The sequence below is a fragment of the Rhopalosiphum maidis genome, chromosome 1 (genome assembly GCF_003676215.2).
Source record: "Rhopalosiphum maidis isolate BTI-1 chromosome 1, ASM367621v3, whole genome shotgun sequence".
In the NCBI taxonomy this organism is placed as follows: Eukaryota; Metazoa; Arthropoda; class Insecta; order Hemiptera; family Aphididae; genus Rhopalosiphum; species Rhopalosiphum maidis.
This window is the reverse complement of record NC_040877.1, coordinates 52,444,585-52,464,941: the sequence shown is the minus strand read 5'-3', so window position 1 is coordinate 52,464,941 and position 20,357 is coordinate 52,444,585. Positions and strand designations below refer to the sequence as shown.

General features: G+C 29.5%; 1 protein-coding gene across 2 annotated transcripts in view; it reads left to right on the top strand.

Annotated features, from left to right (window-relative positions):
- LOC113549731 overlaps positions 1–20,357 on the top strand; it is a 53,239-nt gene that overhangs the window by 20,557 nt on the left and 12,325 nt on the right. For both annotated transcript variants that reach the window (XM_026951179.1, XM_026951178.1), the window contains exons 5-6: positions 3,141–3,377; positions 18,256–18,636. In XM_026951179.1, the coding sequence (XP_026806980.1) occupies positions 3,141–3,377; positions 18,256–18,636 (618 nt within the window). The remainder of the gene's footprint in view (positions 1–3,140; positions 3,378–18,255; positions 18,637–20,357) is intronic.

Here is a 20,357-nt window from a genome sequence, read left to right as displayed (position 1 = left end):
ACCTTCCATACAATTAAACAAAAAAAAAACTATGAAATTGTATAAATAAAGCTATTGATTCATAGTTTCAAATATAGATATGGGTCAATACCAACTATTTTAGTTATTATATTATAGAATATACTATATTTATTAGACGGATAAAACTAAAATTCACTTAATATAATTGTCGATTGTGATAAAAATATATGAACTTAAACATTTTATAATAAATTTAAAAATATTTTATAATATTATTAATTTAATTAAAAATCGTTTGATTTATTTACAATTAGTCATACAATTCTGACCACTTGATGAATAATGTTAAATTGAGTTAATTTTTAATTATTAGGTTATATCAATTTTGGATTTTATTTTATAACAATAATAATAATGTTAAAATTCATATCAATACTTTATATACTTTTTAAATTAGTATTATTATATAAAATAATTATAATTTAGTTGACTATAACTACCTATATTATCCGTCCCCTATTATTGTGTTGTTTAGGTGCAAACCTATACTTTTAACATTAAATAGTTGTAATCAAAAAAGTGGTTTAGTTAAAATCGAGTTTTTTTTTTCATTTGACAAATATTGACATTTTTTTTTAACTTGGTGTTAACGTTACGTTTTGATTCTTTCCTTAACTGCCAAATGCCAAAACGCAGTTTAACCTAATATTAATTATTATATAGATATAATATCATATGGCACCGGTTTCAGTTTTGTTTTCTAAGTATTGACTTTGTTAAAACAATATTATAGCAGTTTATCGATTATAGTATAGTATATTAGAGACTAGAGTATTGCGTTTTGTCAATTCGATATCTATATGTAGATAGCAAATATTTTTTTTTTTTGGTGGACATTGAATCATTACAAATACATATAAGATAAAAAATATAACACTAGTACATGCATCGATCTTTAAATTATATTTTTTCACATTCTAAATTTTCCGGATTTTAGTAATGTAATAATATACAGGTATACATGCGCTATCTAACGGTTCGAGTAGGTAAATTAATTTTTTCTACAATAACAATATAATACAAATAATATTTTCGAGTTGATGCGGAATTTGTATACACACCCGAAGTAAAAAAAAAACACGCAGTTTATCTTATTTTTGTGAAAATTAGTGATGATCATCTATCTTCTATTTCTAAAGAAATAACGAAATAAAAATCGTTACGACATCTTATACACAGGATGTATTCACCAAGCATATTCACCTTTTTTCTTCAATAATGCAGTTATTTAAAATCTGAGTTTTTTTAGAATTTTTAAATATTTGTAAATACTATAGTTTCAATTTCTTGAAATTCTTATACTACTTAAGGACTAAAGAGCTACCTATGGAGATATATATATATATATATTTTTTTAATGAGAACTCATTTCTACTTTAAGTTATTTATCCGATAATTTATCTGAAAATGTTGACGTATCAAAGTCACAATTCAAATAAGAGTTTTTGAGTTAATCATCTTTGTGTACCTAATAAAGATCAGATCCGTAAAGATAATAGGTTGAGAAGATATAACGGCTATGGTAATTTTAAAATTTTAATAATTTATATTTAATCTATAAACGGTTATAGTTCTAAAATATTCCAAGTATAATAAATACAAGACCCAGCATTAAATCCATTTTATATTTTTACAAAACCGTTTTTAAAAACTATTATTTTTAATATAAATATTTTAATAACTGAAAAACTACACGTTTAAATTTAGAGTTAAGTACATAAACATTTTTAGAAAACTATCTACTTAATAATATGCAGTACAGATCAGTGATTCTCATCTGAAAAACAAAAGTTTGTAACATCACTAAACATTCTTTTAGTAATTTTTAATATTATTAAAAATAGTAGAATTTGAAAATATGGTCTTTAAAAATATTTGAAAATTTCAAAAACCAAACGGGAATGAACGGGCTTGGTGAATCACCCTGTATGTGCGTATATATGTGTAAAATGTTTTAAAGTCGTTAAAGCACTGCAGCAGGCTTTGCACGTCAAACACTGCTCTCGTATATTATATACATCTAAAGTATAACACTGGTATGTACAAAATAAGTCTGCTGCATGCTGTTGGAAACGTTTAAGTAATAATATACAAAATCCACTCAAAACGACGTCCCCTCCGGTTCGTCTATATAATATAATAAACACTGTAACAATAATATTAAGACGAACTGCGTTTTATTATGTCAGTCTGATGTTCGCGAGAGATGCAGTCTCGCGCGTGCTTCGCATATTATCACGGTAGTACATACTGTGACTTGTGATCACTTCTATTTTAATGTTTACACGGTTACGTTTACGTTATATCGATTTAGTATAACCACAGAGATTTCTACATAATATATGAACAACGAACCCATAAACGTACTCGCACTAGTTTATGGTTTATACGCCATTACGCCAGATAACGAACAGCGCGTGCATTGGACTAACGAGAACTGGCCACTTCGAAATATAAATTGCATGTAATAATATAATATAATATAATATACTAGCTAGAAAGTGTTATAGTATAATATAGTTTTAATTTATCAATCATATATTATAATAATGCAATATATATAATTTGATTTGTATTCAAACCATAGGCGCAAGTATACTTAAATATCGGTTGGACGGAAGGGACGTTTAGGGCAACCGTTTTATTTGATCGTATCTTTCGTACCCTATTACTATTGTCATAAAAAAAAATGAAAAAAAAACCATGAAATAATTTTCAACTGAATGGATCTTACAATAAATAATAATTATATTTTTAAAATTATTATTAAATACCAGGAGTTGTAAACTATAGTGATTTATGAACTTTTATAGATCTGTAGTTAGAAACCTGGGCCTCTTGATGTATATAGAAGTAGTCTTTATTTTACTGTGAAAATTGTTATCTTGTAAACAAATAATATATTTTAATAAATAATATAAATTTATAGTAATATTACTTTTATGTTTTTATTATTAATATCAAATAATGATTAAAAATTAAAATTATTAGTACCGAGTAGGAAGTGTAACCACAGAAAAATTAAGACTCGTGTATTAAATTATAATAATGAAATTAATTCTGATAAACCAAAAATATGGTTAAGTTATAATAATGGTATGTATGAATGGATGTTACAGGAATATGAAGAGGAGGAGGACGATGACAACGACAACGACGATAACGATGACGTTGAAGTAGTGACCACGGTAGAACCAACGGAAGTTGCAACTGATACGACCACCGCAGTGGTTGTGTTGGAGACTGTGGTCGAAGAAGACGATGACGGTGATCAGGAACTTAACCAGCAATTCGAAGGTCACGAATTCGTAGCCGGTGACAGCGAAAACATCAAACCACAGAATCCAAACTCTTCGGTAGGATATCATATTATACGTTTACAGAATTGCATTTAACAGCAACCTAAATTATATACTTTAATACGCAAATTTACTATACATTTCCGGATGGTATGGCTTGCTCGTTTCACCAAGACTGTTCTCCGCTGATAACTTTTTTTAATTAAATAGTTATGTTTTAGCGGTTTTGCATTTTTATTAATTATTAAAATCGGCTAATTAATACCTATAGTATTTATATAAATACTTCAAAAGTTAAATTACTATAATTTTCATCAAGTAATTTATAAATACCTATTAACGTTTTAAAGTTGGGTCAAAAAGTGATTATATAAAATTGTTTAATAATACAATTTAAATTTGATAGGGAAAAAACAAGAATCCCCGTTTATAAATTTATAATAATAGATGATATATTTAGATTAAATCTTACCGGTTAATAAACAAAATAAAATAGACGTATAAAAGAAAAATGTGCTTGGTGTATGGAAAAAAAAACAGAGAAATCAAAGTCAGAATAATTATCGCGTATAGCTTTAGATAGTGTTGGACTTTTTAGGGAATTAGAATTATGAGAAGGAACGTAGAAAAGCAATAGTGATGTATGAATGTATGGTGATTTTAAACTGGATATAATGTAACAAATATATGATTATATACATATATATTGATTCACTCAATATAGTCATTGATAACGATGATATATAAATTGTATATGTGCCGCTTTACGACGAATGGGCGAGTCCAACTGCGTGTGCGAACTGAACCGTAGTCGTAGAGTTCCAAAAGAAAATTTAGTATAAAAACTGTGCGGTTCAGCACTCATTCAACCGACACGCATTCTAAATAAATTAGAGAAATGGCTTTAAATATTGGAACCATACTCCAAAATAGACCTTACTGTACACGATTTGTGGTCACCAAATACAGAAAAGTAGCGTTTAATAAAATCTTACGACTTTTAGGATTTAACTACAACACTGTATTCGATATGAATATGGAAAATCAAATCATGTGAAAAATATTATGCCAAGATTGTTCACAGATAATATGGATATGCTATGTAAAATATAGCCGATGCGTGAGCTAGGATTATAAATATGCTTATACGACATTGGACAGCCGCATCACTATAATAATATAATACATTATATAAGAAATTTATCAATATATTGTGTATATAAATAAAAAGGAAAAATGTAGTGTCATTATCGTCCTGCTATTATAGTGGCGCCGATTACGTAGGTACTAATGGTACTATATAGTGAGGCAAAGCAATAGAACCGCTTAAAATTATAGTATGTCGATGTCGGGCGTGAGTGAGTAAAAATAATTTAAAACGAATAATTTTACTGGGCTCACGTAAATATATCACAAAAATGTTTGTTACATAAATCATTATAATATTGCGAATATTATGTAGACTTTATAACATTATTCAGTATTCACTTCCTACTAAAAATCATAAACATTTTTTGCCATGATTTATACTAATATATATTCGCTAAATTGGTATATTCCAATAAATTATTGGAAGTTTACTCATCACCGAAACGACAATCGTGTGTCCAATCCATATTGTATTTAATGTAACATTGCAGGTATTGCACCCGCCACGTTTTTTTATTGTGGTGTACCCACTATACCCACGGAAATTGGCCTACTCTCCACGTGTAAAGGATAATTTCTAGACTTTAGGCCAACCTTAATAGGAGACTAAAACTGTTGTTGAAACCAACAGTGACGAGAACTATCATACTACACATTTAAGTTAAGAAAATTTTGTATTCATTAGCTGACTGAAATGTACCAATTATCCTCCGTCAATGTTCAATTCAAGATGTGTATCCAAGGAGTAAATATATTTTATATACATAAACATATCTCGTATGTATATGATATGAGATATATTTATGTCTACTGAATTCAACAATGTATAACATATACATATATTTATATATATAATTAATATAAAAATATAAGTATATAAATGAATTAATATATAATAATATATTATTATAGTTTAGGTACAGTACATATTATTTCTAAAATCAATTCATTTAGCTAAACCAATAGACTTTAGAGTATATTCTAATAAGTAATTATTGGTAATTACCAATACCACTACAGTCACAAATCAGCCACATTTCTTTTTATTGTCGTTTACAGAATAAGGGTATCGTTTTCATGTATATGTTGACTGCCTTAGAATCTTGTTAGTTAATAATGAATACAATAATATGTAGATTGTTCTGCAATTATAAATTGTCCAAACGAAAGAATAATTAATATCTATAGTACATACTATAATATATTCTTGACAAATTATTCACTAAAAATTAAATACTTAAATTAACTTTTGTTTAAAAAAAAAATTATTCAGGGAATACTAAAAATTTTGTTTTTTTTTATGGTTGAGTTATTATAACATAAAAAATATATTAAACTCGCAACTTTTTATGAAAATAAAATAACGGTCTGTCAAAGTACATTATAAAATAAACATGTTATTAATATTTGCATTAAAATAATGAAAAATATGTGTAATAGCTTACACAATTTTGTACCGTTTAATGCTTCAACTATACAACTTCCCTGCCAACCAGACATAATAAAATTACCATTTACTTATAAATTAATGTTATAATAAAACTAATATCATTTTTATAATAAAATTATTTTATTACAATATTTCGAGAAGAAAATATTACGAATATATACATACATGAATAAGTATATGTATATTTCTTCTTACGAAAAGACAAGTTATTACCTAATCTTTTCAATTTGTTCACATTAAATAATAACAAGGGTAATGAATGTGGTAAAAAAAATTAAATATTTCCTATAGAAACATCAGCCAATAAATAATGCATATTAAAAAATCGCTGCATAATTTATAATTGTAAGTTATAAAAACTTATAACAGATTATTTCAATGAATTATTTTTATGCTCGCGAACATTAAAATAATAATAAACAGACATTTAAAATAATATTTAAATATAAATAATTATTAAAGTGTCTGTAGCCAGCAGTTTAATGTGTTTTTAAATGACTGCAATTTGATGAAATGAACTCGGCAGAGTTGGGAATATTTTAGATTTCCTTGTAAGCTTCAAATAGTCAATTTATTGGCACTGTTTCTCGTAAAATGTTTTGCTCGTTTTCAGGGATTCATTTCAAACGAGATAAGCGAAATGTTTGTTGACTGAAACAAAAGCCAAATTTTAAATGTTATTTGATATTAATCTAAATTCAATTGTTATAAATAATTACAAAAAACAAAATTAATGAGAAATATTTACTCATTTCACTCAGATTCTAAAAAAAAAAATAGTCGTTAAGTATTATAATAATATTTGAATGTCTTTCGTTTCAATTTAAATTTTATGAGCATTTAGGAATAGTTATAATATTGTATAGTGTATTCGTAAATAGAAAATCGGTTGTAATAAAGTATTATTATTATTATTAGGATTCGTCGATTGGTATTTTTTTTTTTATCAAAACGTAAACGAATTACTTTTTTACTAGCATATAGACATCATAAAACCAAACATACATATATTTGTCGAAAAGCCAAATGCTTCCCACAATTTTCGACAGGAGTGGATACACCGAATCCGGAATGCTCGGAATGAGGGGGTCGTATCGGTGAAGAATGTTTATGCCGTTATCCTTTCCGGCTGATTCTGTTTTACGAGCACCGTCGTTTTCTTTTTAGCTCGTGTGTATTTATAGTCGCCCCCGTCGGAGACGAAGACGGCGGTGACCGAATCTGTTTAGGTTTCTGAGCACGTTCAGGCGAACATAGAAAAAACGTGCTAAAACCCAAAGAGTCGCAACTCAGAACATGTATGTTAGCTAACATATTTATAATACATTATTTAGGACAAAATGTTTTGAATTTTGATACATGATATCTTTAGTGTTATACATGGCGAGCGTAGGTGATCTGTTCGTGATATGTTCCTGTCATTGTCCGTGTATGAGTTGTGGGTGAAGTATGAATGTGTGATACTGCGGTGTTCAGTTATGACTACGGATGACTACAATTCATTATACGTGGTCTGCCAAGAAGAAAAATATGACATTAACCTTTAACTTCAAATTTTTTAAAACTGTACATTGTAAAAAATATTTTACTCATTTTTGTATAAAAAATTTAGAAAAATATTGACGTGAATATGATTGTATAATAATGTGTATATATTTTCATTAAATTGAATTATGCAAGATTGAACGATCAAATAAGATATTTTCACCGTGCCGTTAAGATTTGGCCAACGTTCCAGCTTTGGCACGTGTGTCACGGGTTCGCCACCTCTGTACTATAACAATAATATGTGATATTATGAGCTATACATTTTTTAACACATACCTATTTGACTATTTATACCTGCTAAATGTTAATAGTATATTATGTATACCATTTAATAACTAATACAAAAAAGGAAATGGTGTCATAGTGATAATGCACATTTCTATATTTATGAAATCTAACAAAACAAAGAGCTCTATACGATTTGTTTTACTTTGTTTAAAAAGTAAGTATATAGATATAATCATAAAAAATGTAATACGCGAAATCCCAAGTTTCGGCCAGTATTCCTGTAGTCACTATTACTATTTGTAAGAACAAAGTTTTCACCGTAAACTTTTTCTTTTCAATGGCTGACTATAATGGGTATATATTGGCCAGGATAAATAATCTGTTGACGCTATACACTTGTTGCGAAATTTTAATGTTGTCATTTCTAAATTCATATTATTCATTTGTATTTTTGTGCTAAAATAGTTGCACAAACCAAATTATTAATCATAACGTGATGCCTAGACATTATATAACTTTAGCTGTTAATAAAATAACCGATCTAAGTTGATGATCTGAAAATTTTTTCTGCTAGAAAATGTACTCAGTGATAAAAAACACACCATTGCAAAAGCTGTAATGATGATTGATTTACTCGATAATCACTCGATAACCATTAAAATTACCATTTGAGAATTTAGAAATGACAAATAATTTTGCTTTCGTCACTGAACACCGAATACCCCTCCCCCTCCCTCCGTACACCCATCAATACACCGCCGTGTGAATACAACATCATTTCGTACGTGAGATGACGACATGCGGCTAAGTCTGGTACGACGGTGCCCGGACGGTGGCGGTCTAAGATTAGAACTCGGCGGCCGACCGAGGAGGCGGCGTCATCGGTCGGAACGCACGTCCGGCCGACAACCGCCGTTTATGACGCGCGCGTCGCGCCGCCGCAGTGGCGCAAGCGGCCGGTGCAATATCATATTTTTTTTTATAATATTATAATATCAGCATCGCCGTCGTCTGCGCGTTACCGCTTCGTATAACACGTAATATAAATATATATATATATACAATAACAACGATAATATTTTAACATAATATAATAATATTATATATATATATATATACGTGTTGTGCTCGTCGCGGACCGTCGGGATATCTGCAACTAGAGAGGAGCAGCTGCCGAGAGCGCCAACGCAGAGAGGACGAGAAGAAAATTATGTAAATAAATCGTTTTTCGCGGATACCATTTCATATTAAATCGTATCACACGTCATACGCGTCGAACACGAGATTACCATTTACACGACACGGCCCTGTCGCTGCAGCAAACGATCCGTACGGTAAGATTGTCAGTGTGTGTGTGTGTGTGTGTGTGTGTGCGGTGTAAATCTCTCAACGCTCGTTGCGACCGACCGTCACATACTCGTACATTATAATATATATTATATTATTTTATACATGTATGTTGTGTAATACGAACGGCGCGATACTGCCGGAATTCCTCCTGTCGTCGTATGTACGTTACATACTTTGGCGTGTCAACGAGTGTCCTGCGTGTCTGTGTATTATTATTACTATTACTGTTATTATTATACGGCTTTGACTTGTTTTTTTGGCTGCCGACGATCACACTGGCGCCGGCGCGGCAGATCTCATTTTTTTTTTTTTTTTCGTTCTCCGATTATACCCTTTACAGTGCGTTATATTGTCCCGCGATATCAGATGTACCTGCAATAGGCAAAATGCCGAGTGCTATGATAATGTCGTCGGTCCGACCGAGGTTAGGTATAGGAACTTATAATGGGTATTCATATCGCACGCCACCAATTTGTCATCGACATTTTCAACTGTGATTTCGATACCCGACTGATCGATATAATATTATGAATTGACAATTGTAATGTATAACATGAATAATCAACAGTCTTCGTGAGAGGAATCGCGGGCCGCGGGATACAATGTCCAATAATATAAACGGAAATAAATAACACGAAATATTTCATGGTAAATCGATTTAAGTATTATAACTCAATAGTCTTGTTGCTCTGCCGACCGTTTTCTTTAACTTCACGTATATTGCAATTATTGAACTATTTAGAACGTAATTTGAATTGGTTTGACATCGATTCTACTGGGAATTCAAATTTCTGAGTAGTGGCGACAATGGTGAATCCTTAACACCTGAAAGTACTTTTTTTTAATACACTATATAAATTATTATAAGTGAGCATTTTTGTCATTGTATTTAATATATATTATATAGGTTTTGGGAATTATTGTTAGAAAATATTTTAACTGTGTTTTACAAGACATATGTACACGCCTATGCACTAGAATAGTGACACAACTCAAAATCATGGATTTTTCAGTAGAGCCTATTGAAAATTTGAAAAAACTTTGTTTTAATTTATTCGTCTTATTTTTAGAAAATAATGTATGGATTTTTAAGACATTGTTTTAATGTTGTACATATAATTACAATTTTATTTTGTTTCTCTTTTATTCACAATTTTTATATTTAAAAATAAACAAAATAAAAAAATATTTCGACTTATGCCATTTTCATGAAATTATACATAACATGGCATTGGCAATGGCGTGTAGCAACTCAAAAAACGTCATTTTTCTTCATAAACACTTTGTGATATCGATAACAACAGGGTCATAAATCACAAGATATCATTGTTCTACAAAATAGTATACCAATTAAATAATAGTGGAAAAGTGACACTACTGCGTTCTGGTGAAACTATAAATTATTTGACTTGCTTCTTTATTCTGTATAAAAGTATAGGTACATTTCATAGAGTTAATTTTTGTTGTTAAATAGAAATATATTATTTCTATATTAATTATTATTTATATATTTATATAATATTTTTGAGTTGTATCACTATTCTTGTGCATAGGCATTATATTTAATGTTCTGTCAAATTAACTAATGTATTTTTAGGTATAGGTATATCGTCTATTTTAAGTAGATATATGGAGTAATTTATATCTGGCAACCATAAATAGAAGTTTGTATCTTACCTCCATAATATGATTAATTTTTGCACTGATGCAGCTGTTTTTAAATAATAAAATATCGTAAGTTTAGACGTAATATCTTGGACGAACGTTTTCTCATTTTTTTTACGATTGGGTGGGGGGAGAGGGTATCGCAAAAAAATAGAATTTCGATAATATGGGGAAGGATACATTTGCATTACTCGGGAACCATCACCAACTACATACAAACTATATAATATTATCACACCTGCACTATAAGTTTAATTTTTGGTGCTGTGTGAAGTAGTGGAAAATAATCTTGTAGCTCTAATGCTGGCTGGAAAATTAGTTTTTGAACCGTTACAAATCTGGACTGAATATTCACTGATAAACTAGATTGATGTGTACGTTCATAATAATGTTTTCGCGTCAATAACTTGCATCAATTGAAAGAAATTATCTACCAAAAGTTTAATATGTGTGATAATGGTTTGAGGCAATTTTCATCCGAGGGTGAAATACAGTGAGAGCTGTTTACAAAAATGTCACCCTCGTCAGGAATAGCTCATTTCCAGCCCTTCATTATTTACCTAAAGCAATTTATCATTCTCCCAAAGCTTGTAATTGAAATGCTTCTTTTTTAAATTAATATTAGATTTAAATATTGATAGTAATGTTTTTTTAGTATAATATAACAAATCAATTATGAACAAATAACGCAATTCATCAACAATTTTTTTTATACTATCGTCTCCATTACATAATAAAAAGTAATTACAATACTATTCAATGCTTAAACTTGTTATATAGGAATCAATAAATAATAATAATAATTTTTTTTATTAAAATGTAAATATTTCATTATGATATAATAATTTTTACGACAAATTTTGTACTTAAGAAAGTTGCAAGTCCTACAAACTCACAGTACTAGTTATTTTTCTTGTTAAATTTACTTTCTATAAATAAATTTTGCGTAATGATTATTATATGTGATTCGAATATTACGAAAATAATACGTTTTGCAGTGCAGTGCAGTACTGTATGTTTGTATATATAAATACAATCTACGAGTACGTACGTCGCCGTCGTACATATAATATATAAAATCCAATATCTGTGATTCTGTATGATCTTGTATCATATTATGGTTATGACGAATATTATTATTTATGTTTTCGTGTATGCGTTACATATTATATTATTTATGTGTCATTTCGACCGATATATTTTTCGTTACGTCTCGCATTCAACGAACCAATCAGGTGCCCTATTGAAAATCCTGAGTGGCATTGCGTTCTGCACAAGACGTCCATATAATGAATACACGTAGAAAGATATTGGGAACGACTAGCAGCTGCTTTATTATACAGAGACATATAACATTTTTGTCCTTCTTCGAAAATCGTGACAAAGTGCAGAACAAACAAGCAAATTTATCGTTTTATATTTATGTTGGAACACGCGACATTTTTATTTACAAACCAATAAGCATTTAAATCTTGAACTTTTTATATAATTTAGTACCGGTCACCGCGAGAGGTTTGAATTTGATTCCTTTCATATTTTAATTTATTAACTATATTGTGTCAATATTTTACGTCAAAATCTAAAAAAGACAATGTACCATAATGTTTGATAATTATATTCTTATTCAAACATGTTTTACAAGTTCTCCGTTAGATACAAAATACAATTAAAGATATTATTAAATAGCAGATCAAACAATCGTAAACAAACGTATTAATTTCCCTGTCCCTTTATATTATTAAATAATAAATCGTCCTTTGTTCTATAGACTATCCAAACAAAATGTTTCTTTAAAAGTTATAACAGGCGTGCTTACTGCTATCTGAACATTATATTGTGTTATATTATGTATATTTTGGACATACAATTTATAGAAATTTTTACGGATCAAAAAAACATTATGTAAATTGTTATTTATATACATAAAACAAATAGTATTAATTAATTAGTACGAAACGTGATGTATATAATTTATATTATACAGCATTCATTCGTATGTGATGTGATAAGTGGATAATAATATCCATTATTATAATCCTGTCCATTAATGGAACTCAGGAGATTGAAATAAGCTCTATTTAAAAACCGTTGTATCATGGTTATTTTAAAGTAAAAATGAATGTTGGGTGTTAAAAAATATACGTACCTAACTACCTACTTTAATAACTATTTCGTCATTTTTTCTACCTACAAGGCTACAAGCACTATTGAATTCACGTAAATATAGTATAATGCATATCAAAGTTTATTTATTTATTTAGAGGACTGATGATGTGAAATAATATTTTTGTTTGTATTCATTCAAATTTTCAAACTAGTTAAAATAAGACATACAGAACTTACTAGGAAATTACCAACAAATATTTAAATATTTTTTTTAAATATCTTATTGTTTGAAAATGTAACGAAATTACTATGAACTTACTATTATAGAGAAATTGTTTTATAACATTCATTACAGAAACTAATAATATACGATACGATATTACTTATTACTGAAAAGTATTTTCATTTTATCTAAATAATTAATATCACAAACTCCAATAGCTTTACAGGTAAAATCGTCTAGTCAATTCTTGCATCGATATTGAAATTTTCAGAAAAAATATTTTCCTTAGGAATGTGAAATCAAAAATGCGTGTTATTTTCTTTCAAAAAGTAAAAACCTAAAAAATATGATAATTTTTAAAAATATCGTTTTATAATGATTTAAAATTATGTAAAAATATATGTTCAAAAACGTTAAAAATTGTCGATAAAATCAGTGTTTATAACTTTAAAAGAATCATTTTTTACAGAAATTATATTTAAATAATATACAGGTATTTATTATGTTATGTTACTTACGTCCTATAATTTAAGTATTTTTTGATACATGTGTCTGTTGCATTCCAAAATATACAAATTTCCTCCCATCTTTAACGTAAATAAAAAAGGTATAATATACACTAATTGCGTCCGGTGATCAGGTAGTTCATAATTATATACGAGTCGGTACAAAAAATGTTCACAATAGTTGCCTCCCATAAACAATTAAGCAGTGGTTTATAAAACTATTACAGTGTACGCCTATCGTATTTTCGATATTATAATAAACTCTAATCGTGTAGGTATATTTATATAATAAGTAAAACGGAGTTTATTCTTAGTACACTGTAATAAAAAGACGTACATACAGCATCGTTAAAGCTTTACGCTTGAATCGTTTAATACTTATTGTGTGTTTAGGATTTGTCGGAGAATCAATCTCGTTTTTTCCCCTTGTTTCCGACCTTAATCAACCAGTAATGACCACCGACTGTTAACGTTACCTATACAATCGATTATGACTTACGAGTATTTTTATTTTTCAAACCGATCGTTATACATGGACGGGGTAACCTGTAAACGTATATATATATATATGTGGGTTCGACATTTAGAAAATGTCACGATCTAAATTACAGGGATTGCGAATCTCGGTCGTAGTGTGGATGATAATTATTGGTGTCGGTTGGAAAAAAAATGAGGTTTTCCCCTTTACTCGTGCGTCGTCGTGGGTTTTAGATTGATAGCGAGGAATTCGCCGTCTCGGAAAGTTTAATATAAAATAATATAAGACTATCGTCTTCTGGCGAATAACACAGATTAATCATTCTTTCTAAGTATAAAATAATATATCGTCCACGTCTTTGACACGGTACATATTTGATTAGCAAACGGATTTTAATTAAAAATCTAGATTTATCGCACACATTCGTACCCATAAACGGTTTATTAAACGACACCACTTTATTCTACGTCGTTTACATTATGTACATATTATATATGTACATTGAATTATGCACACGAATTTCATTTAGAAATGATTCAAGTAGTAGCACTCACCTGGAATAACGGGTGATATTAAAATATATAGAATCGCGTTCAGTCGGTGTTTATGCCTATACTTACATTTGTTTCGAACCTTTTTATAATATAAAATATGAAACACAATACTACAGAACGAGACTTTTATTTAACTTTGCGTGTCGAACAAACGGAAAATATTCAGTGCTACTTGTATCGGATTGAAATTACATAACATATTTTTACAGTAACGATAATATTATATTTTATTATATAGGGTAGTTTTAGAGTGGAACTCTTGTAAATACAATATCACGTGGCTATATAAATATATACAACTGGAGCGTACATTTAGTGTTTATATATATATATATGTGTGTATGTATATACCTACACAATAGTATTTGTTCCGCATCTTCACTCATATTATTGGCAACTTATTATATATTTCACGATTACATGTGTAGGTATCGCGATATTGATTTCATAATATAAAACAACCTATAATAATATGATCCTGATTTCAATCCGTTCACGCTTGTTACGGAAATACGAAATTCGACTCGTTTTTATTATTCATACGTTCGTGTTGTGATTCTGATTTTGTAATAATATATACACTAAACAGTAGTATGTACCTGCTTTTCGATATCATGTTGACGGAATATACCTACGCAACACTGTAGGAAAAACAAAATAATAATAATAATAATACCCACGCAGCTACAACGACCAGCCAAATGCGAATTCACTCGATCGATATTACAATATTCGACTATACTGTTATCGCGTTTTACCACTTTGTTTATTCTTTTACACGCAATCGTTAAAATATTTTGACTTGAACGTCTCTAAAATATAAATAATTCAAAATACACCCGTTACAGGAGTTTGGGACAAGTATATACCGAGTGATTCACTAAACATGATCACCCCATTTTTCCATTTCATAATGAATTTATTTAAATGTTGGTTTTTGAAATTTTCAAAAATACTTATGGACTATAATTTCAAATTTTAGAGATTCCTGTAATACTGCAAGCAGTATTATGTGATGGTAAAAACTTCTGATTACAAACTAAGACAGTTCTCGCTTTTCAAAGAAGTTTTACTGCGAATTATTAAATTGATATATTTTTTAAATATATAAATTATATTTAAAAGTCCTAAAAATCAGACTTTGAATAACTGCAATACTGGAAAAAAGGGGGTGAGCATTCTCGGTAAATCAACCCGTATATTACATATGCATAATATAGCATGATAGTATGTAATTTAATATTCTTTAAATAATTGTAAAAAATATAAAAACTTTCCTGGTAAGCATCATTGATATGAATAACACTACTATGCATTGTTAATTTCGAGCGTTTTCGGTACCGAAATAAACGAGAAATGATTTTATAGTTATTTCGAAAATTATTACTAAAAGTTTCCCAGTACAAAACGTCTGTATAAGCTTCTATACGATGTACAATAAATTTTAATTTACGTCTGAACAAGAACACGAACAGTGTGACAACATAAAATATTTATTGTTTCGTTTTTCCCGGAAATGACAGTTTAATGGATTTTTTGCCATCTGCAGCGATTAGCGTCTTAAATACTCATAAATTCCGTACTATACTACTATACAGCCGTTAACAAGTGATCAAAAATGTTGGTACATCAAAAATCAAAATAATCGACGAACATACTTTTTAAATAAAAATAGCCTAACGTCGACATTCTTTTACATCATCACTATATATAATATCCAATTAATTAAAAAGGATATATAGAAATTAAATAAGCTGTATTTAACTATATACGCTTGAGATAATTTGAAATTTAAAATCTATGAATAACTCGTTCCTGAACTTTTAAAATAGTTAAAAATATTAACTAAATGACCATTGTTTTCATTTTTTTTTAGATTTTGTTTTAATTTTTCGTTTTTTATCTGTTTAAAATATAATTTTTGGTGTTTGATAAACAATGTATTTTGTATATGTATAGAACTCGACCAATTGTAAAAAAAATGTGTGCCGTGTAATTTTGTTTAACATTTTTTTACCCAAAATGCGTTTTTTAAACAAACAAAAGACCAACGCTCCATTCTCTATACAGAATTTAAAACTATATTATCAAGTCGGCAGTACGCTGTTGCGGCACGTACTTAAATTTCGAACAATTACTGTACGCACTTACCTTTACCCTAAGTCCCTAATGTGTATACACACCCAAAAACAAATATAAAGAAAAAACTAAACAAATAAAAATCCCGACCGGAATGATTGAATTTACGCGCAGCGACATTGTGTCATACGGAAATAAATTATTATTTATATCATGTCACTGCTACCATAAGTACGCGTACAGAAGTGGCATTTTTCCGACGTACATGTCTTCGAAAATCTCAAAAGTCATTCACTTGAAGTCGTCAGTGATGTACTCGAACTCGAATGTTGTACCAACCTCCGATTGTTGACGGAATTCGTGACTGCACAATATGTAAATACGTATAGGTGAATACGATGTTTAAATTATACGCCTTAAGTATAAACGTTTTTATTTGTTAATTCAAATGTCACCACTGCATGAATAGTAATTTGAATTATTATGATGAATATCAATAGTCTGTAGAATAGCAACAGACAAGTAGTATTTATACCGGAAATGTGGATGGTTTGTAAAATGTAAATGTTCACATAAACACGTTTTTTTTTTTTTTACGGTTGACATCCGACTAGAGGGTATATAATAATAACAATGAAAGTAGTTATTACATTTCTGTGTATTGCTAGCAAAAAAATAATTTATAATAATATGTTTTTAATCTCGACGCTCTGAACGTAATCCTCGTTTAGTTTTATTTAAGTATTTTTCGAGAAAACTACTTGTTTTTGTAATAATTTAATTTTCCTTGAACGCTTTTAGACTATGATACTGCCAAACATATAGTCATGTATGACATGTTGCGTATAGTTCGGAGCCGTGAAAATTACTTTTGACATACCCTACACGTTTAATCACTCAGTGTTCGGAAAAGTTACTTTGTGTTATGTACTGTATTTCTTTTATAAATATATTTGACTAAAGTACAATAATTCAAAATACTTAAGATACGCATGTGAATACATTTATTTTTCCAAATATTATATTTAGGATAATTATAGTATTTAAAAATGGTTTTACAAAACCTAAAATAGGTAATCTTTAATATTAGGTCTATAATGTGTATTATACTTGAACCATTTTTACAGATTTTAAGAGTTGATAGATTAATATTAATTATAAAAATATTTAACCCTATACTTCCAACCCATTATGATGGATCTATAACCCTAAAGTTAAATATCTCAAAACACTTTACAGGTTTCTGCTAAATAGTTTACAGTAGAAAAAGAAGGTTCTCACTTTAAAAACAAAATATTGTACATTCACAATATACCCTTCAAATACAAAAAATCTCAAGACTGAAAGTAAGCGGGTTCCTTAAAATATTGCTTGAAAATTCCAAAATTTAGAATTCGATTAAATCCATTATTGAGAAAAAATGGGAGTAACCATGCTTGGCGAATCACCATATATATATATAATTACAAGCACTATGTCACGGTTTATATAATATATTTTTACCTTCTCTCAACTCACAACCTTTTAAATGACACTGTTTGTTGCACCGCCGTACAGACCACGAAAATTATATATACGTTCAATGATTGCATGTTTCAGGGTGTCGACGACCGGCACGAGATTAATAATCATATCATTAACGAACGCCGTCATGTCACCGTCAGCGGTGCGGCGGCGAACCCTCTACGGGACGCTGTCACCGACACCGACTGCACGACGACGGCGACCGCTGACGGCCGGGAGGGACGCGCCGCTGCAGTGACGGCCGACTCACCGGCGACCGGCGGCGGTGTCGGGTGCGACGGCGGTGACCCCGACCACCAGGACGGTGGTCGCACCCGACAGCCGCAGCCGCAACGAGAGGAGGACCCGGTGCAGCGCGGCGAACAACCCTTTTCATCGCAACTGGACGCGGCGGTGCTGCAGCCGCACACCGCGTGTTTTGACACCGGGAGTAACCGTCAACTGCACGATCTGACGGTAAGTACCTATATTGTGTGTGTGCGTGTTTACATATAAATGATATGAAGTAAATATGACGGAAGTATAGGCGGAGGGAAGGGAATGGTATTTTTAGAAAGAGTACAGAAATATTATGCACTACCGGTCAAACTTCGGGCCTTTACAGCATTTTTTTCAAGTTTAATTATTTTTTTATTACAACAATAGTATAAAAAACAATGATACAATTTTAAGTTGAAGTAAAAATATATACATTAAATACCAATTAATAATTAAATTGAAAACAGTTATAATATTTAAAAAAAAAAAATTGAAGGATAGTTCCGAATTAACTTGTAATTTGTAACCCCCGAGTGATCAATTTGCAGTAGTATCATAACATATACAAGGATGAATAGGAATAAAATAGAACGATGTAAGATATGCGAGAAAATCCTTTAAATTAATTTAAGATTATTATACACATAGGAGAAAGGTTTTGGCTATTAACTAAATTAAAAAAAAAGCTAAATTAGCTTTTTGCTCACGATTGGTTACAAAAATTAAACGAGTACACAGTAGAATATAATACTGAGAGGAAAGAAAACAATTTTAAATACATATAGTTGACAATCCTCAAAAGATTACATTGAACTCTTTCAAGTTCACAAGAAGTCATCGCTGCGCTAGAGTCCCAAAGAACAAGTACGTATTCCAATATTGATCTGACAAATGCACAATGGAACTCACAAAATAAACGTACTTTGAATGTACAATAATATAATAATAGAAATATATTGCATTACTATAAATATCCTTAGTAGTGAAATATCAATTACTATAAGGATAGGTATAAATGGTATAATATTAACTCAATTATATGTATACACTTTTATAACGTCTATTCATATTTTATATTTAAATAAATATATTATGTTTTTTTAAAAGAAAATAAGTGAAAAACGTTTACTCTACTAGCATGTTTCCTCAGTTTCTGAACACATTTTAATGCAGTACAATAAACTTCAACTCCACGTAGAGTTTAAAAATAATTTGGTAATTTTTATATTATAATATTTTGGCACTTATTTTTTAATATTAGTTATTATAAACAGATATTAAATACTAAAATTTTGATATTTTTCAATAATAGATATAATATAATATGAATTTGCTTTGAATATAACCATTTTAAAATTATGTATTTATTCAACTGTAGTATTAAAATATTTATATTAATACAACTTTAGTTAAATTTATTCCTAGTTTTTTTGTTTCGAATTATGAATACTAATATTAAATGGAAATCACTAAATTAGATTCGACCTATAACCTTATAAGCTATTATAATATGAACGAGAATATAGTGAATATTGACAAAATGGTAAGTAAGACCTAGCTACTAATTAATATCAAACGAACGGACCAATTATTTCATACCTTGTTATGAAATCTAAAATCTATCTAAATCTCAAACGCTATTTGCGCCTATGCATATCAAATATAATACATCACGGTAAACCGTATAAAGCTATAATAGAGACTTCATCTATAAAATAGACGTCAAGCAAATAATGTCCTCGCAGAAATTTCGCTCGCCGCTCTCCAGTCCACGTGCCACCGTAAATATACGGAAGTTCATCGCCACCGCGCACGTTTGCATAAATATTTATAATTGAGTTTATATAATTAATTATACAGTTTATTTTGACGTACGTGTTTTGGCATTTGCAGGTTAAATTCGTCGGTTGTTTTTTGTA